This window comes from Pseudonaja textilis, chromosome 3 (assembly GCF_049901715.1).
Source record: "Pseudonaja textilis isolate UNSWEBS1 chromosome 3, rPseTex1.2, whole genome shotgun sequence".
Lineage (NCBI taxonomy): Eukaryota > Metazoa > Chordata > Lepidosauria > Squamata > Elapidae > Pseudonaja > Pseudonaja textilis.
The window spans coordinates 25,258,573-25,286,297 of record NC_141992.1 but is presented as its reverse complement, the minus strand read 5'-3'; the positions used below and the strand labels follow the sequence as shown (position 1 = coordinate 25,286,297).

The following is a 27,725-nucleotide window of genomic DNA, read 5'->3' as shown; positions in this document are numbered from 1 at the left end:
TGGAAAGTTGAAATCTTTATTAAATAAAATAGTAATTTTTTTCAGTCCAATAAATACAGTCACATTACTCTTTGTTGTTAATAAGCTTTCTGGAATCTGAGCAGCCAAGTGAGTCACAGTACTGTGCCTTTCTGCATTGTTTCATCTCCTTGATCCTTTAATTCAAAAAGTGGAAGTAAAACAAGTATCAGGTATATGAAGGATAAAAGGGAACAAAGTGTCCATTGTGCAATTGTTGGAGTTCTCTAGTCAACTGATGTTCACACTATAGAGAAGGGAAACTGTGATCATCACCACTCACTGCACGCTTCTCAAAATATTTCCCAAGTCTTTTATGGATTTTATCCAATACTCGAGTCTGATCACTTTGGCAAATTGGGCGTGTCTGCATAGTAATACAAATGAGTTATGTAAAAACTATATTCATCTTGGCCTATCAAAGTATTGCAAATGTCAGTCTCCCAGCTAATATATTTAAGGCCCTCTGGATTTCTTCGGTTGCATTTCCACGTTTTACAAACTAGCACCAAGATGCTGATACTGATGGAGAAACACAGGCCCCCTGACGGCCTATACACTGGATTTGGGGGCTGAATTTAATGGGATTTCTTTCAGTTCTGTCCTCATACAGAGGTATTCCCCAATCACAGCCATGAGTGCTGTGCACACAGTATGTACAAGCCACCAGGTCAAAGCTGTTGGAAAGTATCCGTTGTAAATCCAGCAGCCCAACAGGTGGAAAAAATGAACGGTGGCGGTGAAATCCAAGCACTGCTTTCCGCGTCGAATGAAATACAATAAACCGATGGCACTGCAGAAGAAAAGAAAAGAATGGTGTCAAACCTTAAGACACACCATCTTCAACATGGTATTTTCCATATAAGCTATGCAAGATATAGCTCATGGATTTTCATTTAAACCCTTATCCAAGCGATGTGAGAAAGCAAAGAAATTAAAGGAAACTTTAGATTCAAAAGATAGACATTTTATATTCTTTTCCATTTCAGCACTTTTAGGCCCTTTAAAAAATTGGTAGCTGAAAATAAAGTGAAATTCTAATATAAAAATTTCCTTACTCTTCTGTTTTATATGTATGCCTTTGATTTTTTTATCATTGTCTCTAGAAGAGTAATTATGTACAGGTAGTCCTTGACTTACAACCACAATTGGGCCCAAAATTTCCACTGCTAAGCAAGGCAGTTGTTAAGTGAGTTTCCCCCATTTTACGATTTTTTTGCCACAGTTGTTAAGCAAATCACTGCAGCTGTTGAATGAATCATGTGGTCATTAAGCAAATCTAGTTTCACCTCCTTAACGTTGTCTGAAGTCTCTTGGGTTACAAATTGTGATCGTATGACAATGGAACAATGCAACTGACATAAATACATGCCAGTTGCTAAGTGCCTGAATTTTGATCACCTGGCCACAGGGTGTGATGAGCCAGGGTGGGATACAAAATAAACAGTCACAGAAAACAGGTGAAGCCCCTTTTATTCTTTCACTTTGCTTTCAAGCTCCGAATATTCTTGACGGAAGACAAAAAACTCCCACACAGTTATAAGGAAAAAAGCAACACAAACCAGGCAAGATAAGGGCTGGAGGACATCCACAGATACAACACACTGGGAAGGATGCCAAACTCAGAGAGGAACCATCAACTAGAGATATTTCTACGCTTTGTTTCCAGCATTCGCCCGTATGCATGTCCGTACTCTTATTCAGTTGTCACAGCTGCAGCCCATGAAGAGGATCAAGGCCCACTCCTCCCGAGTAGACCACGTCTCTCCCTTATCTTCTCCTCTCTGCGTGCTCTAGGATGGGTAGGGGATGGGCCTGGATCCTCTTCTGATTGCTCAGCTGGCTCTGCCCTTCCCCAGCCTCCTCCACAACCTCCGGAGCCACACTTCCACTCCCTGTCCGCTGTTCCTCCTCTCCCTTAGAGTCAGTCTCCACCGGGGGCATGACACAGGGTTTGTTGCAACCATCATGTGAAAAATGGTTCTGTGTCACTTTTTTCACGATCATTGTAACTTTGAATGGTCAGTAAATGAATGGTTGTGAGTTGTGGAAAATTTGGGTAATTAAAATCACGTGTTTTTCCTTTCTAAAACTGTAAATTTTAAGCATATTTTTCTTGGATATTCTCCCTCTTGAAACTCTTTCCTTTTCTTCATTGCACCTTAAACAACTCCAATTTCTTTTTCTTTTGCATTAGATGTCACCATTATTTGGCTTATAATTTAGCAACCTTGGCTTCATCTTTCTGTATGGCCCTGCTTCTATACTTTTTCTCTGGATTCCTCTTCAGGATCTCTCCATAGGATTTGAGCAGTTCATCCAACCTGATTTCATTATGTGTTATCAACTCAGTGTCCTCTCTTAGGAATTACATAGGTAAATTTTCTCCTGGGCACTGTGTTCCCAGCCTGGTCTTTTCAGATGTGTATCCATTGCTTCTGTAGCTCAATCTGCCCACCTGGCAGAAAGATATTTTGGGCTACTTAGCTAATCATGTCAAATGCCTAATCCCAACCTTCTTTAGTTTGGCCTTCAATTTTCAGCACTGATAATCTGAATGCTTCTGTTTTTATCAAGAGGCAGCTCACCACTCTAAAGGTGTTTAGTTTGAGGATGTCAGAAATATATATCACGACTTACCAGGTGAGTGCATTTAGGATAAACGCCATTGTGGAAAGTCTTCCAGGAGAGGTGGCAAATCCCAAAACCTGTACAGATACAAAGAAACATAGCCATTGCAATAAACTGTAAACCAGCTAAGATCTATTGGCTTCAATGATACATCCTGTTACATCAGCTCTATAGTTCAAGAGGCACTATCTGGACAAGTAATCAAAGTCATTTTAATACTGATATAATAAAGGCACTTATTTGAAACAGTGCATATTAACTTTTGAGATATTCATGATTTCATTTATAATATATACCAGAAAAGTACTTTAAATTTAAATGTAAATTATATGAGAAGTTATCCATGAAGTTATAGTTTTCAGTAATTCCTCTTAAAAATTTTCTACAAGATTTTTCTTTCCCTACTGCCTTCTTTGATTTGTCAGAATTTCTTTTTGATATACTGAAAATGTAATTACCTACCTCATAACTAAAAATCTGATCCAATGAAGGGTTGCTCTGCACCAAACTATCTACTAGAGCCAACCAAAGCCCCAGACTGCTGTAATAAATTGCTTGCATGAGCATGATTTGAGAAATGATAAGTGCAGGATCCCAAACATAACTGCGGAACTGCGGAGCCATTCCTGAAGCAACAGCCCATAGACTGCATAGAAATATATAAATAACCCACGGATGTCTCAAAACATGAAATCCCTCGTGTCACTGTCTAGAGAATGCAGAGTGATTCCATCAGCATCTGAAAAAAAAAAGTTTCATTCCAATTAAACCCTACAAAAAGAAGGCATTCTAATATACATCTCCAAAATCCAAGAAGTTGGTGGCATCTCACATATTATTTTAACTGACGGATATATTTATCTATTTAGACTGCAACCAGACTGATGTTATGTTACTATAATTGGGTTCATAAACAATACAGGCAAAAAACATAGACTGCCAATCACAGTGACTGGATTCCTACATTATACTAAGCCCAAAACAATCACATTATAGTCTAACATGATGTAGAAACCTAGTCACCATCACTCATGTTAACAAGAGATTCAAAAGCCTTAATAAACTTCAATTCTACAGTCATGGCAACCTTTTCACCATCAACATATACTAAGCTTGAAAGATGCTAGGTGAAGGGCTTGGTCCACGAATTGGCTTTATGTATAATTCCAAGTCACTAATGGTTTACTCACTATTTATGCAACAAACCACAAATGACTGAATTCACAAGTCACCCTAAACCACGATTGGCTGACTTAGAATAACTTTATTGTCACTTTGAATACTAATTGGCATGCATTAAAATGAAATTATGTTGCATACAGCTCTCAAAGGGTCTCCATCTCTAATATAAACATAAACATGACAAGATAAATAAGTAAATAGATAAATACAAAATTATGCATGTACATATGAGTTTGTGCCTGGTCAGGTTTGTGAAGCCAACCCCAGATCTTTTGACATGGTTCCCACGTCTTACTGAGTTTTCTTTGCACGAGTTACAAACCATAGGCTTCGGGGGTTGTACAAAAGTAGACTTTAGATTAACAGAGTTGGAAGGGACCTTGTAGGTCATCCAGTCCAACCCCCTGCCCAAGCAGGAGTCGCTACACCATTTCTGACAGATGGCAGTCCAATCTCTTCTTGAAAGCCTCCAGTGCTTGAGTGCACTTCTCTAGTTGGATACTATGGAAATGATCTCTGAAAGTATAGACCTTTAAAAGACCAAAATAATAGCTCACGGCTTCCGGTGTCTTTACAAAAAAAAGAAAGAAAGAAAGAAAAGAGAAAAGAAAAGGGTGGGGGGAGAAGGAAAAGAAAGATCAGTCCATTGTTGTAGATCGTGATGGGAGAAAACATCTCTGCTGGTTTTCTGTCAAGGGAAGGAAACGAAAGAAAGACGCATCATCCTAAAAAGGAGCCCATCCGCCCCACTTCTCACGACCGCTGCTCCCAATGGACGCGGCGTTCAGCGGCAATCCCGTAATTTCCCCCAAATCCTCCCGATTTACCCTTCGCATTTATTTCCTCGGTCCTTCTCTTCAGCCAGACCGAGAAGCCACGACAGCACAGGCTCCGCTCATCCACCGCCAGGCCCGTTCTTCGCAGCTGACTCCGTTCGTCGAACCATCGAGTCACGCGGCCTCCACTCGCCTAGAAGGAGCATTGAGACAACCACATCCCTCGAAAGAACCATAGAAACAACCCCGCGCGCCTAGAAAGGTAGCCAGTAAAAAGGAAGTGACATCAACCACAGGAAACGTGCGGGCCGGGTGGAGCTTATGATTCTATGTTGTCCCTGAGCCGTAGAGATAGAAGATTAGAGAATACATTTTTTTAAAAAAATATAAATCGTTGAATATTTTTCTAGGAGTCCTTTTAGAATGAAGAGAAGATAGTTTGCTCTAATCCATTCATTAAATACGCCTGAATATTTACAAACTCTCATTAAAAAAGTGAACTGGCTCTAATTTCCAGTGTGAACATTGGACGGTGCACAGAACAGTGGTAAGTGCTAATGCCACGGTGCTAACACAATATTTAAATGTTTCCCCAAAAGTACAGGCAGTGTTTCACTCTCCATTTCAAGCATGTCTGAGTATGTTGCCTGAATCTTAGTTCCAGAGGCATCACTTCCTAGGGAACCTCTAGAGCAGAGGTCCCCAAACTTGCCAACTTTACGACTTGTGGACTTCAACTCCCAGAATTGGAGTTGGAGCTATGCGGGCTGGAGAATTCTGGGAGTTGAAATCCACAAGTCGTAAAGTTGGCAAGTTTGGGGAGCCCTGCTTTAGAGGGGTCGGGATGACCCAGCGCTGAGTCAGCCTTACTCGTTCCGTCACGTTCACATTGTGTAATAACTTCTTTGGGCCGTCGGTTTCCCAGCCGAAGATGTAAAGAGAGAAAACTTAAACCTCTTCTTGATACCCGATAGGAGAATTCAATTAATGCAACTCCTCCTGTATCTTGGATTAGAATACCCAATCCCGCCCCCATGGGGCAGCTGAGAAATTCAAAACCAAATAGGCGTAGCGTACAATACCGTTAAGTGTTGCACTGGACAGGATTTTTTTTTTTTTGAGAATATCAGAAAATCCTGAGTTGTACCTAAGATGGGACATCCCAAAAAACTTTCCAGAATAAAAGCAGTGCCAAATAATTTAGTTGTTGCAAATAAACAAGGCATGTGCAGTCACCAGAAATAACTGACCACATTCTTATCAGTTTAAACGGGCTGTTTTAATGCAGGAATACATTGCTAATCAAATGACACTGTTCAGAAAATAACATCGAGGAGCATTTATTCAACTATAAGATTCTATGCAAAACCTTTGATTCTTATTTCAGGATTGTCTAGTACCACCCCCAATATTTTCCAACAAGTGTTGTGCTGTGCAAAGATTAAAAAAAAAAAAACACAAGTTGATTAGAACACAGAACTTCTAAATATGTACGGCTGCTTTATCTTGCTTACTATCTTCTAGCTGCCTGGTAAGCAGTAATATATCTTGAAGAAATCCAGTTGGAAAGGCTATCCTATGCTATCCTCATTGTAGTTGTGAAAACAAACATGAAAATAACATCCCTTTTCTTATTCTCTATTTGTTTGTTTCCAATGTTGTTTTTCTCATTCCAGCTAACCTCATGTCATCGTTCCATTACTAAGACAATCAAGGAAGTTTTGGAAAACATTGTGAGTTTCAAAATGTCTACACTCACCATTCCTAGCCTAGCCAGGCTCTATATGATGAAACAAAGGAAACGAAGAAAAGAAGGAAGGAGGAAGAAGTTTCAAAATCAAGAGTACTAGAAAAAACTTATTAAGGTGAAATTATCTGAATCATAAGACAGATGAATCAACCTCCTTGACACAGACCAAAAACAACCATGTGCAGTGACTAATGAAATATGCTATCGGAAAGCAAGTTTGTTTCTGCTGACCCTTGTGAAATGGGTTTAGTTCCTTTTCAAAGAAGAATTAACTAAAAAGTCAATTTCTGAATCTGCAAACCTGGGTATGTTTTCTTGGAAGCAACAGTGGCATTTACCTTTGAAGAATGAGACATCGGGTTGCCAGACTGGTGGTTTTTCTAATCTTTCTTTGAAAATTCTCAAGAAAGGTAAACAGTTATACTGCGATCTTGTGAAATATGCTCTCCTTTATGAAGGACATTTCTTTGTTTGAAAGTATCCTCTACTTAAAGTGCTGTTGGATTTAAAAATAAAGAGCTACAAGAAAGGAAAGCTTTGAAGTTGCCTTTCAACAGTTAAGACTTTCCTACATGTTCCCAGCACATGAAAATTGGACATTAAGTAAATAAAATAAACACAAAGACTAAACTGAGTCTTAGTAAGTAAGTAAATTGAGTAAGTAAAATAAAAGGAACACTAAGACTAAGCAAGTAGGTAGCTTATCCGGACACTGAGCTCATTCATATTATCTCTTGCCTTCAAGATAGCCTGATTACTGTTTATGATGTGTCCTCACATCAAGGCCTCCATCTTGGAGCCAGTTGGCTGCTGAGGCAGACTAAAGCTAGATCAAGGTTGCTCAGATAGGAAAATGGAAGAAAACCTCTTATATGAATATTTTGAGTCACAAGATTGATTAGTTTTCAATGTATGTGTCAAGAAAGTCTTAACCTCACAAAAGACAATATTCCATTTCTTCACAAAAACAAAAATAATATGAGGTTGTAGGCCCACATCAGTAGCTGTCTGAGTTTGTAGGCTCACATCAGTAGCTCCAGTAGGAAGGGGTTGCGCTGACAATGGCTCTCCCAGTTCAGCTGTACATGATGGGACTTGCACTCACTTGGGACTTTGGAGCGGCTGTCCATAGTCTCCGCTGTCCTCTTTCTTGGGCTAACTATCAATAAACTACAGTGTCTGCCCTGGCCCTACATATTGATAATTAAGGATACATAGGTGGATAGGTCCCACATTGTCTACATCCCCTTCTTTTGGGTATTTGTAGAAGCAAGGGCCTGAAGTCTCTAGATGTTTACAGCCTGCCTACAACCCGTTTAGAACAACTCTTGCTACTCATGTCAGGAGCAGTAGCAATCACTATCCTTATTGGAGGACAGAGACTGCCAGCCTAGTTCTGGAGGCCCAGCCAGGAAAAATTGCAATGGGGCAATGACTTTTAGATCCATATTTCTCTTTGAATAGAGGCTGATTACTGCAGTGATGGCTGTGCAAACCTTTTGCAAAGGCATGTTTATCAAAGCCTTAATGGAAGTAATCCTTTGAGATCATTCTATAATACAGTCAAAGGCATTCAGTAGTTCTTACATGAGCCAAGACAACTCTTTCATGGGCATTTTTGGTAAAGAGAAGTGCCTCATTTTTTCTTAGTCAAGGCACAAAGTCAATTGTTCCATGTTGTAATCCAAGACTAAGCCCATGCAGTAAACATAGATTCTGGGATTAAATCATATTCAGTCTTACTGAATGAAGTGCAAATTCTATTGAGAAACAAAAATGGTATAAGTAAAACAGAGGACATCCATAATGAAGGCTGGCTGATATATGCAAAGTCTTGTCTGAGAATGGTTATGTCTGAGTTTAACGGAAATAATGAAGTCATACATTGCATTTGGTTCTGTGAATTGCTTTTTTATTTTTATTGCAGAACAGCCTTTAGTCTTTCTTCTTCTCACCACTCTGTGCTTTATGTTTATGCATTGAAACTTACAAGAAGGAAATTAAAATAAGGCATTGTTTCTCTGTCATGATTATTTTGCAGGATTCTTGCGATCATAAAGTAAGGATTGTGAAACTGTTTTCAGTGCAACTCTGAACTCTTAAGCAAAGTGGAAAATATAAATAAGTATCATCCTAAAAACATTTTGCAAGGATTTCTGGAATCTTACTTTCTGAATTTGGAAAGGAACAAAGATAATTTTATTCGTCATATACTACCTCTGTCTTCTTCCATCCTTCTCTTCAACCAACTTTAAGGTATCAAAAGGGGCACATCCGCATTCCTCTACCTTCAACTTGAAAATGCCTCACTGAGCTTCTTTAGGGACATGGCTATGTGATAATCTTCTTTGTCATCCACAATTTACATCCAAGTCCAGCTAATATCAGGGTGTCCTGATCTCATATGCAAACAGTGTGTCTCTATATTCTCTCCAAATACAAGCTTTGCAGCTCATGTAGTTCCTGTTGGTTTCTGCAACCATTTTCCTCTCCAGTCATTGCCAATTTTCCTTCTTGAGCATTATGATTGGTGATGGTGGACTGACACCATACTGAATCACTTCAGAAATGTCTTAGATTTTCACTTCTCTAACAATCTTGTTTGCCTGTTAGGGAATTTGTTGTTACATGGTCCTAACAGGCAGGTTGTTTTAGAAAGTTCCTAGTCTATCTGCTAGTAGAACAATAATTCCTAGAGAAAGCTCTTAAGCAGGACTTGCTGGCTTTGTTATCGAGTAGAGAAGAGACTGACAAATGTAGGTGGAACATTGTGCCAGCAAACTTACCATCTCAAAAAACAGATTAAAGCACATTAAACCAGTTTTTTAAAGATACATTAATGATCTATGATGGGCAAATCCTACCCTGAAATATTTGTAATTATCTTGGTGTCATGTTGCTTTGCTGTCACTAGGCGGCAAATCCTCTTAATACAGTAAATAATCTAGGTTTGGTTGCAACAATTATTTTTAAGAATTGCATAACTAATGTTAACCAAATCAAATTTTTTAAAGAATGCTCTTTAATTTTTTGGGACATCTTATTTTCAGGGATGTATAATTTTGTATATGAACTTCTTTTCTAATGTAGCTGCTTTCCACAGCTTGTAGTAACATGCCTGTAATTTGGATTGTTAAAAATGAGGAAATGTTTGTTCTCATGCTATTGATGGAGGGAGGAGAAAATATGACTCTTCCAACTCCTGTGCAGATTTTTCATGTACTTTTTCTGGTTGACTGAATCAGGTCTTCTGGATGATCCACTTTAGAGCCTTGCTAAGACTGTCATGGCAGTGTGCCATGTACTATATTATCACTTACATTTATGAGGAAAAGCTGACAAGATGGGGGGGCTATAAAGAGTTAACAAATAGACAATTGTGATGGTTTGGCACAACTTACTTGCCCCACTTCCCTACTTCTCATCTGCATTGCAGAATCCTCTGTCTACATTTCCAATTGGCTTGAAGCCTAGATAAGCCAAACAAATTCAGAGGGATAAAATGAGTAATGTTATTTACATGAGATTTCTTTAGGTAGGACTTAGCAGAGGAATGGACAACCTGTGGCATTCCACATATTGTTATTTTTAACTTCCAGCACCCTCACAATTTAGTCATTGGTGGAAATATTATAAATAACACATGTGTGAGCAATACATTAATCTATGTGAAATAGTGAAAACTAGGCATAAATAAATCCTGGAAGAATGAAACAAGAAAATATAGGGGAATTCTGGGAGATGATGCAAAATGTAGAAGAGAAAAATGATCTAGAGCAAAATTAAAATATTAAGCATAGCCCAAGTAAATAAAATATAGATTAACAAAATAAAAATGTAATAGTGCATGCCACAATAAACTTAAGGCAATAAGAGATATGGAGACAAATCTAAGAAGTAAACAAGTATTATTTAACCATAAAATAGTTTAAGTTCTTGAAATGTGTATTATCATATAAATGTGTTCCTTTTGTTCATATACTTCTAATCTTTGAATGCCGTGTTGTATTCAAAAACCTGTTGAGCCCCACCTACTTCTCTCATTATCATATTCAAAGCAGAAATAATATGCAGGTCCATTACACACAGCAGGGTGCTTTCCCCAGTCAGAGACACTGGAAATCCCTGGGCAGGTGGGGCTTACTAATATAACGAAAGGACTTTTGTCTAGATTACTTCTGCATAGGTTGTGACCTACTTTTTTCAGATAAATACATTCCTTTTCATTTTCATTCTCTATCTAGTGTGAGGTAACCATTATCACACTGTCCCAAAGTTTTATAGCATTAGTGCAATAATGATGCTAACCTTATATGAGTTTGTGAAATATTTGGTTGAATTTTCACAAACTGCTTTTGAATTTCCTCTTAGTTGCAAAAGCCCATTATTTCATATGGGGAGCAACTCTTTGAACATATCAAACATTTCCAAATTGCCTGGTTTGATCTAGCAAATAATCTGACATTTTCTAGGTATTTGGGGCAATCCCAACAATCATTCCCCAATATTTATAGTGACTGGGGATGATGGGGCTTAAAGTCTGAAATAAGTATTGGGCACTTGGTTGTTTTTGCTGCAGAAAATATTTAAATAAAGCCCATAACTGCTTTTGGCATTCTTTTTTCTTCCTGAGATGATTCTAATGCTTTAAACAATCTTAGACATGTGCATACTCATATATAACAACAATGAACCAGAATTCCCAATTTATACAGTGAAATGCAAGCAAGTAAACTAGGAAAAGGTAACTTATTTTGGTGTCTGAATACAGAATCAACGAGACAGGAAGGTAAGGCAGCTAAATCAGGTTAAAATATCATGAATTCCTGGTTAATTTTACCCAGTTGTATAAAGGGAAGAACAAATCAAGACTTCTCATTCACAACAAACCATGCCCAATATGACTTATTTTCCCAACGAGCAACCACTTTTGTTCTAGTTTTCATTTTCTTTGGCAACTGATTTATAGAAAAGAAAATTAATCTTCTAATAGACTCAACAATGCAATCCTTTGTGGCTCTCAGAGACCCACTGCAGAAAATCTAATCAGAGACATGCTAAGGGCCTACTTGACTTGGAAGAAAGAGAAGAGGATGACAAGAGAGAGAAAAAGGGGAGACTCAGAGAACACTTTTGTCTGGGTCACACTCAGTGCTTATTTCAGTTTAGTACAGAAGTATTGTGCCCGTAAGCAGGAAAAAGCTAGCTCACTCTACATGCTGGGCTAATTCCCTTCACTACAATAGGCTTTAATATGGTCTTTACAAGTACACAAGGGGAATGCCATCTGGCAGCATGAAAGCAACAACTTCAGCTGTGCAGAATTGAAACAAGATGTGATTCTTCCAATGGTTTGGTTTCACTTAAGCAAAACAAAATATGTGTATTTCACATAAGTGATACTGACATGAGGAACTCTAAGGCAGCCTCTAGAGCAGGGGTGTCAAACTTGTGGCCCATGGGCCGGATGCGTCACGCACTGGTCACACCTAAGTCCAGTTTAGTGAAGGGGGAAAAAGTTGTGATACATCATGTGATGCTGCTATAATGATGCAAGTTTGACACCTCTGCTCTAGAGACTTACTAGAATGCCTGTCTATTTCCTAGACCTAGAATAACTGAATGGGGGTAGTAAAACTCTAAGGAATGGCTTCCATGAAGATGGAACACAACTTACGTATTTGTCAACCTGTGCATAGTGTGAAACTCATTTATTTCAGCATACATTTTAAATAAGTTTGCTCCTTTTCTTCCCCAACCTCAGGCTTTCCAGATTGAATTGAATTACAACTTCCATTGCTCCCAAACTAGCACAGCATCAGATTGGTAAAGACTACTGAGAATGCTTATGTTTGGGGTAGCTTGAAGAGTGTCCATTCCTACACTAGCTCTTCCTGAGCAAGCCTTCAAAATAGCTATTCCATTTGGATGGAAATAATTATTACGCGATCTGTCAGGGTCTATGCGGCTTATTAGATGAACTATAGGTAATCCTCAGCTTATGACCACATTGAGCCCAAAATGTCTGTTGCCAAGTGAAACATTTGTAAAGTGAATTTTACCCCATTTTACGACCCTTCTTGCCACAGTTGTTAACTGAATCAGTGCAGTTGTTAGCAACACCATTGATAAGTGAGTCTGGCTTCCTCATTGACTTTGTTTAAAAGATGGTCACAAAAGAGGATCATATGACCCCAAGATGCTGCAATTGTCATAAATACGAGTCAGTTGCCAAGCATCTGAATTTTGCTCATGTGACCATAGGGATGCTGAAATGGTCGTAAGTGTGAAAAATGGTCATAACTCTTTTCAGTGCTGTTGCAAATTTGAACGATTCACTTGTTAGTCAAGGAGTACCTGTATTATAATATTTTCAAAAAGCAGTCTTTTCAATGTATGAGGGAGATTAATATAGTCCATGTTACTTTTCTGGGTTACTGGGCCTGAATATTCCTTTAAATGTCCATGGGCCTTAAATTTCCTAATTGTTTTATATGGTGCTATTTGTGTCAAGTTTTCCCTATTCTGTTACCTACAGAGATGGAAGTGATGAAGAATGTCATCTAAGGACAATTCTATACCAGATGCTTACATTCCCCCTGAATTGGTTTTGTAGTACTCTTAAACCATGCTGTCACTATGCTTTAGCAGATGAACCTTTTTACTTCTGGTTCAGTTGCAAAGGCATCACTTTGAAGCTGGTTTTCATATGGAAATGTTGTTACCCTGTAGTTTAGAAGCAGGTGAATTCCTGCAAGATACAGGTGGCCATAACCTATTAGCTCTTTGTGATAGCAAGTTGGTCAAATTGCAGTGTTGCTTTTGTTGTTTTGTTTTATGAATTAAAGGAGGGTTTGGAAATGGGAGATCTCTCTCTCTCTCTCTCTCTCCTATCCCCATTCTTCAGTGCACCAAAAAATGCCCCCAAGTTTTTTTTTCTTTCAGGATCTTGATTTCAGGCAGGTTTCCACATTCTCGAAGAGTTTCAAAGCTGGGAAAGGAGCAAGAAGCTTCTGAAAGGGAAACAACTCCCATCTCAAAACCAGTGGTGGGATTCAATTTTTTTTTACTACGGGTTCTGTGGTGTGGCGTGGCTTGGTGGGCGTGACATGGGAAGGATACTGTAAAATCCCCATTCCCTCCCCACTTCTGGGGGAATCTTACTGCAAAATCCCATTCCTTCCCCACCCCACTAAGCTGCTTTCCAGCTCCGTTCTCCTGTGCAGGGCAACTAAAGAAGACCCTGCCGATCAGCTGGGATTTGGGAGGCAGAGAATAGATGGGGGTGGGGCCAGTCAGAGGTGGTATTTGCTGGTTCTCTGAACTACTCAAAATTTCTACCACCAGATCTCCAGAACTGGTCAGAACCTACTGAATACCACCTCTGCTCAAAACCCTCCCCAAGTGCAGCCATGTTATGCAATTTTTCAGTGGGTTGGAATAATTAAAGGAGGAGGGAATGGAAATTATTTATTTCAGAATCCTCATGTTTCCATTGCTACAAAAAATGAGGAACTGTGCAGAAATAGTTCAGACTCATCTTTTTCCAGCTCAAGTGTGGTCCCCACACATCCTAAAACTTTGGCCACCTACAGTAGCTTTAAAGTGGGGGGGGGAGAGAACTATGGCCCTTTTTGACCTGTGGACTTCAATTCCCATAATTCCTGAGCCAGCCATGCTGGATCAGGAATTCTGCTTGAAGTCCACAAGTCATAAAGGGACCATAGTTCTCCACCTCTGCTCTGAAGGGAGGTTTGTTTGACAGCTTCATATCTTTCCCCTAGAACCTCTAGCAGTGGTATTCAGAACAGGTTACTACTTACGAAATTAGTAATATTTTCAGTTTCACCCATTTGCTCTGCAAGTTATTGCTGCAGAAGAACAGCTGCAACAACACAGAATGAGCAATGTTTTGGGGTTCTTGTTACTGAAAGGTCCATCATCAGTAAAGTAGATTGTGAGCAGTTTTCAAACAATCTTTGGACAATTGATAAGTGGACTAGTAGTAGCTGTGCCTAACATCCAGTATATAGATTATAGAGGACATCACTTTTGGGGGGAAACATCTGGAGGGCATCAAGTTGGGGTTGCCTTCCTTACATAAGTCGTGTTTCTTTTACTTCTTTATTATGCAGAACATGTACTGTGTATAATATATGAAGTGTATGGAACTGGTGCACATGTACTATAGGTTATTTAAGTTTCTATCTCAAACCTCTATACTCTTATGATTTTATTTATAATTATTTAGGAAAATAATTCTGCTCCCAAGGTTTATAAACAGGGATACCTCCAAGGCAGTGTGAGATAAGAAACTGAGTAATATTCTTCTGTATGAAGGGAAAAGGAAGGTCCAGCAATAATATTTTACAGAAATTTCCCAGCTTTCAGAAAGGTGAATAATAATTTAAAAAACCTGCTTCTCTGTGCATAAGGAGAGGTTTGATACTGTTGTTTGCAAGATTAATTTGTTGTGTTAGGAATTTTTCCACTTTGCTTGTTACATTCTACAGCTTCCCTTTTCCTTTTGTCAATTTGAATGTGACACAACTCTGCTATTTGTGGACAGCTTTCTAAACATGATAAGTTATTTAGCTAGAAAGAAGAAGGAAAATCCCACTTGGGTAGCTACTGACTTTTCCAGGCAACAAGACCGGAAATGGCCTTTTTCAGATAATTTGATTGTGATGTAATCAACCATTATGTTTGGGAAAGTCCCAGCTCAGCTGTTCAGCCTGCTCTACAAAGAACCACAAAACCACAGAATTTCCTCTTATACCAGAAATTTGAAACAATTAGTTTCCATTTTTTAGATATCTCCTGAGCACTTCAGAGAACTGAAATTCTCAGAATCCGTCTTTGGGGTGCATCTTCATTAAGACAAGTGGATGTTCGGATGATGGCATGAAATGATGTATAAGAAATGGGTATTGCTCCAAAGCCAGGCGAAGTCGTTTAAATCCAGTTGTACCATTCCTGGACTCATCTCTGACTTGAACTCCCAATTTTCAGTTGCACAATTGCCTCAGGGGTGGGATTCTACTGGTTCGGACCGGTTCTATAGAACAAGTTGTTTTGATTCTGCAGTTTGGAGAACCGGCAAATCATGCCCCTGGTTGGTCCTGCCCCTCTCTGCCCACCCCACACCTCCCCGCCCAGTCCTTATCACGCATGCCCGACATAACTGACTGGATTCTCCCCAGCCCAGTCACTACTTAAGGTATTTCTTTTTTGTCCCCTCCCGACGATCAGCTGTTCTGATGATCAGCTATGCTGCAATCCCCCTTGCTGTCTTACTGCTTTGGCCAGGTTTCCCTGAGGTCCAGGAGGCAAAAAAGGGGGGTGGTCCGGGGTGGTGGTTGCCCCCCCTCTATTTTTTTTCTTTCCCGGGCCCCAGGGAAGCTTCCTGGGAGCAAAAACGCCCCCTCAGGAGGCTTCCCTGAGGCCCAGAAGGCCCCAAAATAGAGCGTGGGGGTGTTGTGTGCCCCCCAGCTCCACTTTTTCCTTCCTGGGCCCCAGGGAAGCTTTCTGGGAGCAAAAATGCCCCCCACAGGAGTCTTTCCTAAGGCCCAGGAGGCCCGAAAATGGGTGGTGGTGGTGGTGGTTCTGCAAAAGCCACACCCACCTAGTCTCATGGCCATGCCCATCTAGCCACGCCCATAGAACAGGTTGTTAAAAAATTTGAATCCCACCCCTGAAGAAACTTTCTCCCCCTATTTTCCACTTACCCGGGAATCTTTTCTGTTCAATCCATTTCTTTTGCATCATCACTCCACATATTCCTTGTGTGATCCACACCTTGTGATCCACTGCCTAATCCTCTACCCCAAAATTATTTTTGATTGTTTGCCAAGAAATATGATTTATTCCTAATATTTAAGCAATGGATTTCACCTTTCCTCTTTGTAGTAGAAATGGGAGGAGTTCAGTATAAGATATTACTATTCCAATTTATAGGTTTGTAATGGTACAGAAATGCCACTTCTAAAGCTGGTGTGGTCAAGAACTCATTCTGAAAATATTTTCTCACTCTCGTATCTGATCCTCTGCTCCAAATATACATGTTCATCCTTCAAAGTCGGGGGAACTGATACATGATGCCAACAGTTTTATGGGATGAAGATACTGCATGCTATTCATACGGTAGCTGAACTGCAGAAAGCTATTGCTCATGAGTTTTGGTTTTTGTTGGACAAGGTAGTGGATGTTTTTTATTTCCATCTTCTGAACAGAAGGCCAGATCCTTTTGTAATTCCTGTGGGCTTTTTTTTAAAAAAAACAAGTTTAAGAAAATGCAGAGCACGGGTTTTAAATTCTTTCCAATCCCTTTATGAGCAGTGGTCATAAGAGGCCACTTTCCCCCATGCAATGAAGTAGTGTATTGTGTCTGTGTTTTTGTTTCCCCCTTGTGCTACATCTGTCTGTGCTTGAGTATTTACCGTATGTGTGCACTGGGAAGCATAGAGCAAGCTGGATGTGCTTTGCTCTGGATCATATGACCAGGAAAAGGGCTTAGGATAGGGGCATTCAGCAGCCTTTCCTAATGGGAATTTGGGATTCTTTTTCTGGAATGTTTTTCCCACAACCCAAAGCAGTTCCAAACCCATATTTTGCCAGCTTCTCCCACCACACCACATTTACTGTAATCTCATTCTTTTCCATTTGGAGGAAGTCATCTCACTATGGTTCATTGGATGGCATTCTGAGCCCCTTTGCATAGTTTCTTTTTAACATACTGTTGTTTTGAAAATAATAACAGATAACCCTTGGTGTAGATTCACATATTTTAAATCCAGAATATTATTATTATTTCACCTAACACCAGTGTTTTGCAAATAATAGCACTTGACTTCTGGGGGAACCAAACATTATGTTAGGTTGGCTTTTGACTTAATCCAGCAAAGTTCTTATAGGACAGCTAGGTGAAGGTCATTGTCTTTTTGAGTAAGGCAAAATTTTCAAAGGTGAATGTAAAACTGCACTTGAACGGTGACAAAGTTAAAACTATATGTTGGGGGAAATACTTATTAAAAAGCATATGCTACTGTTTTGAAGAAGAAATAGCTGTAGGATTTGATCCAAAAGTTACTCCCAATCTGATCTGAAGGCTCACACTTTATCCTTTGGACTGTCATTTGTCCATGTAGGTGCTCTTTACTATTAACAATCTCTCCATGGTCTTTTAGGTGTTGGTAATTGAGAGGAGAGTTTTCAGCAGAAATTGGAATAATTGGGGTCGACATTGACAAGAAAAAATATATAGGGTAATTTCTTCAAAATTATAGTAAGTTGGGAAGGTTAAGCACACTTTAAAAATGTTTATTGTAGGGACTTCCAGTTAGAGCTTCTCTGGCGACAGACCGAAACCTCATCTCTCCAAGGCTTCGATCCGTGCTCGCCGCTGGAGCGCCCTGAGCCGGCTGGTTTCAGGGCTAAGCCACCCCGTAGAGGTGGTAAAGAGGGTGGAGACTGCCTGCAGGGTTGAGGAGAGCCGCATCTCTCCTCCCAAGCTGGCTATTACTCCCTTTCCTGAAGGCGTTTGTAGCGGTGGTCAGAAATGGCCACCACAAAGAAGAACTCGACCGGAAAAGAATGTGCAGGAGGAAGATAAGAAGAGAAAGTTTTGGTTGACCGGGTCAAACAGCAAAAGCAACAAATAAGGTATCCTGGAATTTAAACTTAACAACATTGTTCCCAAAGAAGATTTTGAAGCTACAAAGGAGAGAGAGAAGGGAAAGGATTAGGTTTTTTTTTCTTCCCTTCCTTATACTGACAGCTAAGAGACTTAAGCAAGAAACTGAAAAAAAAATCCACTTTGACATTAATAGGCATCTAAGCTTAAAATAAAAGTCAAAGGGATAATAAAGATTTTTGGATATTTAAAAGTTTTTAAAAGCTGGAAAGGAGAAAAAAAAAGAATAGAAGGGCAGGATCTGGAAAAATGGAGGAACTAAGGAATGGAACTGTAATTAAAAGGAATTTACAGTGAAATCTTAACAAGATTCCTCAAAGATACATTTTAATGGAAACTTGGTAACAAAATAATAGAACCCCAGGAAGAGAAAGTGGAAAAAAGAAGCAAGTAGAAAAAGCCTTGGATTATTTGGATTACTTGGTGATTTTTGGTTTTTCCATCTAGATGACTAAAATTAACTGGGTGGTTGTTTAAAAGTTTTTAAAATGGTATCACTCTTAGAACAACTGAAAACTGAACTTAAAAAATGGAAAGAAGACGCACAAGAAGGGAGAAGTTCTTTTGGCTTCGTGTTTCAATTCTTAGAAATGAAGATCTGGAACTATGAGAGGCAACAAGAAACGCTTGCAGAACAAGAAGATTGGGACAAAGAAGAAGCCATCTTTAATGATCAAATAATTTTAAGTGGGGGGAAAAAAAGAAAAGGGGGGAAAGAGAGTGAAAGGTTTAAGATTAGAAAAAACAACCAAAAAGAAGAAGAACAATTTGAAAGATAAGTATATTAGAAAGCAACAGAAGAGGGGATTACAGATGAGAGAGTTAGAAGTAGAGAGACGAGGGGGTAAAAAGGAGAGGGAGAAGAAGAGGGGGAAGAAGGCAAGGAAAAGAAGTTGTAAAAGACAGAAACAAGAAATGGAGAAACAGGGAAAAGATATAAGGATTGTAACCATAAGCTTGTTTAGAGATAATGAGTGAAAATTTAATTGTAAAGGGATTCTGCAAAGGTACATAAGATAGCTTTGTTATATTACAAATAGAAGTAACTTTAGAAAATATGATGATGGATAAAATATTTATTGTGATGCAGTGGGTTGTTTGTTAATAAATAAATGGATTAAAATGATTGAGAGAATTAAAAGGGAACATTTTTAATTATTAATAATGATTTATAAAAATATAAGTGAAAAATATGGGGAAAAAAAGAATTAACTATGGAAAGTTTATAAGTGTTCCCAAGGAAGTATGATATTCAATTGAAAAGAAATGTTAAAGATGTTAAGATTTTAATGCATATTAATGATAGAATTGAATTGGAATGGAATGTGTTTTATTTACATATATATATATAATTTTTTCTTTTTAAGAATATAGTGTGTATTTTAAGAATGTAACAATCAGAATATGATTGGAAGTTATGTATTATATTGAATGCTATAATCTTAAAGCTATACATCGAAGCTTAAATAAGAGCTTGAATGGATAAAATTAAAGGATATAAAGGTGTCGTACTCTAATTGGTAACTACAGGGAAAAATTTGCTTAATAAGAAAAGATAATGTGAAATTGTAACAGGACAGACAAAAGTATAAATATAATGATTTGAATTGAGATAATTAAAACAAAGTTGAGAAAATTAGAAGAGGGGAAAAACTATGTAGAAAATATAAAATGGTAATAAGATATGGAATAGAATATAAAAATGAGCATGAAATTGAGTTTTGTGTCTGTATGAAGAAGTGATAACCTGGGACCATGCTATTTTCAAAAAAGATGTTTTATTTGTATTTTGTTTTTGTGAAAACCCAAATAAAATTTTCAACAAAAAATATTTATTGTAACAGGTTTGGCAGAATGTACATAATTTCTAGACTCCTAACTAATACTTGTTCTGAAAAAAGGCAGGTGAACCAAAGTTATTTTCCTTTGTTTTACCTTTCAAACATTAATTATAGGTGGTTTGAGCAGAATTCCTATTATATATTGCTCTAATGGAATCCCAGGTATGAACTGTGCTTTTAAAATGTGATTTAAGGATAGTCTTGAAAAAAAGCAGTTTTCACACCTTTCTCCTGCTGCATGCTATTTACAGCAACAATACCAAACAAACCTTGACTATGATTATAAAAATCGTATTTTATAGATGTAGTCAAGATTTCCTCAATATTGTATGGAGAATTAAAGTTAGCGATGTTGCACGGGTAGCTTTGAAAGAATAATTGTTTTTGTCTGATTGGAAAATGATATTCATAGTCTTACTTTGAAAACTATATACCATAGGGCAAGAATCAGTGTAATTTGAAAAGTTTCAACTTAAAACTAGAGATGAAAACCTTCAGTGTTTGTTCAGGAAATGTTACTGAATTCATTCAAATCTGGAAAACACACCAGCACATCGGTTGATTTCCCACTTCATGTATTACTCACTGGCCTCAAGTCAGTGATCTTTTTCTTTTTTTAATCACTTTGTTTAGGCACGAGAAACCAAGATCTTTGCATTTTTCATCTTGAAAGTTCAAAGTAAGTACTGAAATTGAAAATGCCCTGGCTTTGGATGATAAGAAGAAGTAACGATTAAGCTTCTGCAACCCAACATCGCAGGGAGAGTCCAGCCAAGATAGCAAAAACAATCTTCTAAATTTGTGGATTTCTTCATTGTCATATTGTCCTGTTTTGTTCTCTGAATCCCACAGCTACTTTTATTACAGGTACTCCTCAACTTAACAGCCATTCATTTAGTGACTGTTCAAAGTTACAACAACACTGAAAAAAGTTACTCATGGTTTTTTTTTCACACTTATGACCATTGCAGCATTCCCATGGTCATATGATCAAAATTCGAATGCTTGGCAACTGGCATGTATTTATTTCCTGGGATCACATGATCACTTTTTTGTGAACCTCTGATAAGCAAAGTCAACGGGGAAATCAGATTCATGTAATGATTATGTTACTAACTTAGGAACAGCAATCATTTACTTAACAACTGTGGCAAGAAAGGTCATAAAATGGGACAGAACTCATTTAACCATGGTCTTGCTTGAGAACAAAAATTTTGGGCACAGTTGTGGTCATAAGTTAAGGGCTACCTTTATTTTTTTCTCCAAGTAGCTAATCACTAGATGCCATTTTCATAAAACTTCTCAGGAGGAAAATAACCATGTATTAAGATAAATCATACTGAGAATTTTCAGACATGGTAAAAATACTGGATGATTCATTCTTATGAGAACAAATCCTGTGGACTCTCACTTTCTCTTCCCTATTCTTTACAAAGAAGAGATGGGGAACATTTGCTTCCACATTTGATTAACACCCAAGCTCGGGATGAAATGTAGTGATGTTTGGCTAGAATAAACCATGGTCAATAAAATTAACCATGGTCATCAGTTTAGCTGATGCAGCTAGTTGCAATTTCCTGGCGAAATAAAGCTAATACTAAGGATAAATATGTTCTTATTATGGCATTTGAATGAAGGCAAAGAGTTAGACCATGGGATTGAGTCTTGTCTATGTTACCTAGCAGCAGTTCTTCAAGGTTTCAGCTAGAAATCCTTTTGGCTTAAATATATTAAGGCAGTTTTCAAGAATGTTGGATATATCCCCAATAGATCTCCAAAATTATAATTTTTAATGTGCCAGGGAGAGAAAATTATTCAACAGATGACTAAAAGATAGTAATCCTCATTATCCATGCATTCTGCTTCTGCAGATTTGCTTATATGTGTCTGTAAAAGTGTAATCCATTTTTCATGAAACACAGACTCAACATGGTTCTATGTAGAATAGGTCCTATGTCCTATGCAGAATAGGGAAAAGTGTGTGAGAGTCTTACTGCCCAGTGTTAAATATGAGCTACACAGGGAAACTGCGTTCCTACACATAATGACGATTGAGTGTAATATTTAATGTTAATTAAATATAAATTACAGGTAGTGCTTGATTTATCACCATTCGTTTAATGACCAAAGTTACAATGGCACTGAAAAAAAGTGATTTATAACTGGTCCTTGCACTTATGACCACCACAATATCCCTATGGTCATGTGATCAAATGTTGGACTCTTGGCAACTGGCATGTATTTACAATAGTTGCAGTATCCCAGGATCATCTTCCCTGTTGACTTCTGACAAGCAGTCAATGGAGGAAACCGGATTCACTTAACATACGCGATTTACTTAATAACTATAGTGATTTGCTTAACAACCATGACAAAAAGGTTATAAAATTGGGTGCAAATTGTTTAATAATTGCCTTCATTAGCAATGCAAACTGTGGTCCCAATTATGATCGTAAGTCAAGGATTAGCTGTATATCAAATTTAGGTTTTGTCCTAGCCCTACTATCAGTTATTTGAGGCCAGCCAAATTTAGGAAAGACCCACAAGGATTCTAGGAATAGTACTTTATTATTCTGGGTATTATAATATGAAAGTTTAGACTTTTTTCTCATACTAAATAAAAACAAGGTGGGGGCTGGTGATAGTGAGCATTTTTCATTATCAGTCACGGTACAGTCTAACCACTTCTTCGGGTCCCTCCTTAATAGATGCTTCATACCATCCTAAGGTCATCTCTAAATTCTTTTTACATTGACTCACTTTGTTTTGGAATGTAGCTGCTGAGATATTTTTCTTGGTCCAGAAAAAAATGCAATTTTACTAGAAATGCCAGGTGTTACACAAAAATATGCCGCCAAAGCACTGTAAATTATCCAATACCCAATACATGAGTAAGGTAAAATACAAACATGAATTGAAGTGATACAAACCATACAAAAAGTCTGAAAAGATAGTATAATGTTTATTTGATAATGACCTTGTATTTAAAATAGCTTTTAAACATTAACCTGCTGTATTGGAATATTTAATATTGCTATCTTCTTGATATGCCTTTTGTATTTATATCTGCTTGTTTTTTTTTTCAATGCTGCATTTTTAATATTGATTTGATTATTATTTTAATAAAGGAATGGGATTTAAATAACCAGTATAATGAAATGAAAATAAACGGTATCTATTTTGAGATAATTTTGAGATAGGGTTTCCTCTCTAAACTATTCTGATAAGAGATGCTTTGAACAATTTTATTAGCTGTCTTGTGGTTTTACCCTTTGCCAAAAGAAGGTCACGTCTTTTGAAAAGAAAATAAATGTTAACGTCCACCCAGGGCATCTGGGTTGGGGAGGGGAACATTGAAAAAAATCAAAATGGCCCCCACAAGTGAATCATTAAAAGCCTCACAATTTCTTACATGCATGTAAGAAGGGAGGAAATTTCTATTGCATGATTGTGTCTGCCATCTTGGAATTCATATTACCTACTTTTCCTTACTTGCAAAATATGAAAATATGACACTTGTTGCTATTTGAATTCATAGATCTGAATTAGATTTAATGTTACGTAGTGCTCTGAGTCTCAAAGCAATATAAAAATACATAGTAATGTTTTTGAAGAATGCGTTCCTCAGTTTCTTAATTAATCAGAACATTATAATATAAATGTATCTTTTCTCGTGATGTATTGATGTTAGTTATTCACTGCATTTACTATATATCCTATATTTCTTCCTCAAATTGGTACACAACTCTCTTTTTTTTTTCATTTTTCTTACAACATACATTTTGCAAAATAGGGAGGAAAGATGTTTGGCCCAGGCTGGATTTTAACTTGGACTTCTCATTCCCACTCCAATACATTATTCACCTCATGACGCTGGCTTCAAAGGGCAGATATCTTTCCATATATATCAATTAAACTATATTTCAGAGAAAAGGAAAGAATGAAGTATGACATTGTAGTTACCGGTAGAATTTATTTTAGTAAAATACTGACAGAAATAAATCCCTACTACTAGTAGTGATTGAGTTAATCAACACTTTTCAGTCAATTGCTTTTGTGAGAAAATTTCCTGAAATTTTTCACCAGTAAGAATCAAGAGAGAAACTTTAAATCTATTCCTCCCCCCATCTCCCAATTTTCATTTATACTTTCTTAACAGATACAAATAGATAATTTACTAAATATATTGAACAATGGACGTTTATATGATTTTATTTTTCACAATAAAAACATTTTTTTTGTTTTGTGATATAGTTGTGATAAATGGATAATGCTCCCCTTTTCCTTTGTAAATCGGTTTAAATCTAAATTTTTGCTAGCTTGCCTCTGGGGAATTTATTTTCAACAATATTAAGTACTCCCTATGAATTAAGAGATTTGCTAATTTTTGCATTTACAGGCTACTGAAAGTTGCTGTAAGTCCTCTTGGAAGGAACCGTTAATTGAGAATAAACCAATGGACGTAAGAGAGTTTTAGCAATCAGGATTACAATTCAGTAGTGTTTAGTGTTTTTACTTATTTGATGCAAGGACACCAGCTGCCAAGAGAGCCTGCTACAAAAACATCATGCAAATTCGAAGTACAAAGATCACCAGAATGACATGTTTCAGTTTAGAGAGATGAAGAAATAAAGAAAGAAAACAGAATAGTCACAAAACACAGGTTATTAACCCTCTGAGAGTCTGGTAAAATCAATTAACCCTTTCTCAGAAGATTTTAAGTGCATAAAATAAAGTCCATAGCTCTAGTCTGTATCACAAAGTAAACAAGACTCAAAAACAAGAAAAGCTAAATTTCAGATAGGGGTTAGTGACAATATAAGCAGTCCTTGTTTAACATCCACTTGTTAGAAATTATGAATTGATATAGTTATAGACTTTATTAACTAGTGTGAACACTGTTACGGAATCTTTGTAAAAAGTGGAAATTGTTTTTTAAATGTTGAAATGTTGAATAAATAAATTTATATATAAAAAAAGAAGTTATGAACGAGGACATTTATGATGGGCCCTCACAGCTGCAATCATCATGGTATCCCCACAATCACATGATCACAGTTCGGGAGCTCAACATCCAACTTGACATCACAGTATCCTACCACGTTCACTGCTGGCTTCTAACAAGCAAAGTCAACGGGGAAGCTGACAAGAAGTTGCAAATGGCAATTATGTGACTCTGGGATGCTGTAATCCAGGGCTGTCAAACTCCTGGCCTGCGGGCTGTCACACACTGGCCACGCCCATGCCCAGTTTAGCAAAGGAGGAAAAAAAAGTCCTGATATGTCACTTGACGCCACCGTGATGATGTGAGTTTTACACCCCTGCTATAATCATTTGGGATTTACCTAATAATGGCAACTGGGACTGCCAGAATTGTGGGCATATGGCAGTACAGTCATGTGATGTACCACCATATGCCTTTATGACTGCATTGCTTAGCAACAGAGTTCCAGGTCTCAATTATCACTGTGAGGACTACCTGTAATATATTTTTTCCATCTAAGTTTATGAAATCCTGGAAAACCATCCCTTGTGCTGTCCTGCTTACTCACACACATAATGATGGTTTAGTAGGTTTACTAATATTCCCCAGCAATTTTCTTTACCAAAAACCCAGAACTGTCCCAATTAAGTCCAGCCAAAGGCAGACCAATGCTAGTCCACAGAGCAATGGCCAATGAGTCCACAAGGCACTTGAATAGTTTCCCAAACAAAATAAATCCGCCAGGCAAAATTAAATCCACCACACAAGAGGATTCACAAGGCAGTTCATAAGACACGATCCAAAGTCAGTGTCAATCCAAAGCAAGGCAGGAATCATAATGACCAGGAGACACACAGCTAGGAAATAAACATATTGTTCCCAGCATTGGCTCCAAATGTCTGCTGTGCTAAATAGCCAGTTTCTGATCAAGAGGGACAAAGTATTTGTCCCTCTCGGCTTTGGAAGCCATATTAGTACCAGAAGCTTCCATGCTGCCACATTCTTGAGCCTGGGAAAATGGGAGGGGGGAATTTCTTGGAGTGTGTGTGGTTAGACATAATAGCATTCTTCTTTACAGTTAAGGTCATGTTATTCCTGCACCTGGTTGAGTAGTAGTAGAGGGGATGTCATAGGTTGGAATGGATGGTGATTGGGGCATGTGATGGAATGATGGGTGCAGGGGATGGATTTGTAGTTTTTTACTTATTGGAAGAAAACCTGGAACTTTCAGATTCCAATTTTCCCGATGTGCCAGTATAACTACTTTAATAAAAGGAAACTTTGAGAAAATGCCTGTCTCAGTTTTAATTGGAGTTGGGTTTTTCTGGAACGCTGATAGAGGCTACTTGTGAATAATAAGCTGATTTTAGCTGCCTTTTGTCTGCCCTATGTGTTCTTGGATTAAATGCAGAAGGCAGTTCCTCCTCATCACTAACTGGCTGTAGCTGTGCGCTTTCCTCATCTGAAGCTTCAGGGCTGGCCAACTGCAGCTGTGCTTCAGCCAAATCACTCTCAGATGGCTTCTTGGAGCCATTGACCAACTCTCTTCTTCTGATATGCCTGGGACTGGTTTATCCTCCTCTGAACTCACACCTGAAGAGATATCTGGGGACGGGTCTGAGGGAGTCATCACATCTCTAGATTCAGATCAAGACTACGTATCACAAGGCAAGTAGTTAGGAGATGGGCCAAAAGTCTTTCCCCACTGCTGAATGGAAGTGCTCACTATTCATCCTTGATTCAGAAAAGATCAGAACAAAACTGACACCTCCATTGCTGCCTTGCCACTGCCTTGATTTCAATTCCCTACCATCACTGGCTTCCCTCCAAGATAATGGATGATCAAGCCCACCAGATTTTGTACACTTGAGCCTGTCCTTGGACAGTATCAAAATAAGAAGGAAAGAACAATACAATTCGGGATCTTCAATCACAAGCTTGGGATGAGCTCCAGGCATATCATTTTGTTGCATGCTCATGTAGAGGTCAGATGAAGAAACCAATGTACATGCATATACCCCACTTTTAAGCAGACATGTGGCTGCATACATAGGTTTCTGTAGGAAAGGAATGTGATGTGAAAACAATGGAATGTGAATCACAACACAAATACCACTGCTTGTGTTATGATGTTACTGCATGAACATTGTCATCTTCCTGCCACTGTTGTTTATTGCACACATCTGTGGAACCATGAGCTTTTGCCCAGGTTTTAGTTATTTAAAAACAAGGCTTCTATATAATTCAGGACAATCATAAAACACATACATACAATAACTCTTTGCTGCTATTTCATGACTGTCAGGATTTTGGCAGCCTAGATACTGTTTGGCTTTGTCTCTGAAATCCTGTAGCTTCATGAATTCCCTAGAACTCCTATACAGTTCCGGCACAAGCTATTCAAATGACAAGCCACCCACATGAGTAGCTTGTCCTTCCATGTGAAGGAAATAAAGATGAATCATCGCTGCCCACCATCTATATGCTTTCTTTGGCATCAAAGCGATCAACTGCTCCTTTAACATGCTTTAAGGCACATTTCCTCAGGGTTCAGCTTATAGCAATTTTAGATGCAAAAATCAGAGTAGTGTAACACCTTCAGAAATTTCTCAGAGACAGAATAGTACACTGACAAAGACTTACCATTCATAAGTAAAATCTTTGTGCCATTGCAGTATACTTTAGAAGTAAGCAGCACGTCTTTGAAAATATTCTTTTCCCATACAAATAATACAGAAGATAAAATCAGTTACAAGTGTTTTGATTCTGTCCTGAGAAAATTTGTACTTTTTAAACTTGAAAGTTATAACTGATTTGCAATCCATCTTTGAACTTTATCAAAAGCAACTGC

General features: G+C 38.1%; 1 protein-coding gene and 1 long non-coding RNA gene across 2 annotated transcripts; one reads left to right on the top strand and one right to left on the bottom strand.

Moving 5' to 3' along the window:
* Positions 1–2: 2 nt before the first annotated feature.
* Positions 3–4,848, bottom strand: SYS1 (SYS1 golgi trafficking protein). The gene is made up of 4 exons (XM_026697565.2): positions 4,659–4,848; positions 3,112–3,388; positions 2,659–2,726; positions 3–811 (listed from the first exon to the last, which is right to left on the bottom strand). The coding sequence occupies exons 2-4, from the start codon at positions 3,271–3,273 to the stop codon at positions 571–573; spliced, it is 471 nt and encodes a 156-aa protein (XP_026553350.1). The 5' UTR covers positions 3,274–3,388; positions 4,659–4,848; the 3' UTR covers positions 3–570.
* Positions 4,849–4,933: 85 nt separating this feature from the next.
* On the top strand, positions 4,934–10,930 carry LOC148126040 (uncharacterized). The gene is made up of 3 exons (XR_015742712.1): positions 4,934–5,154; positions 6,284–6,767; positions 8,399–10,930. It is a non-coding gene; the product is annotated as an uncharacterized LOC148126040 (long non-coding RNA).
* The last annotated feature ends 16,795 nt before the right edge of the window (positions 10,931–27,725 follow it).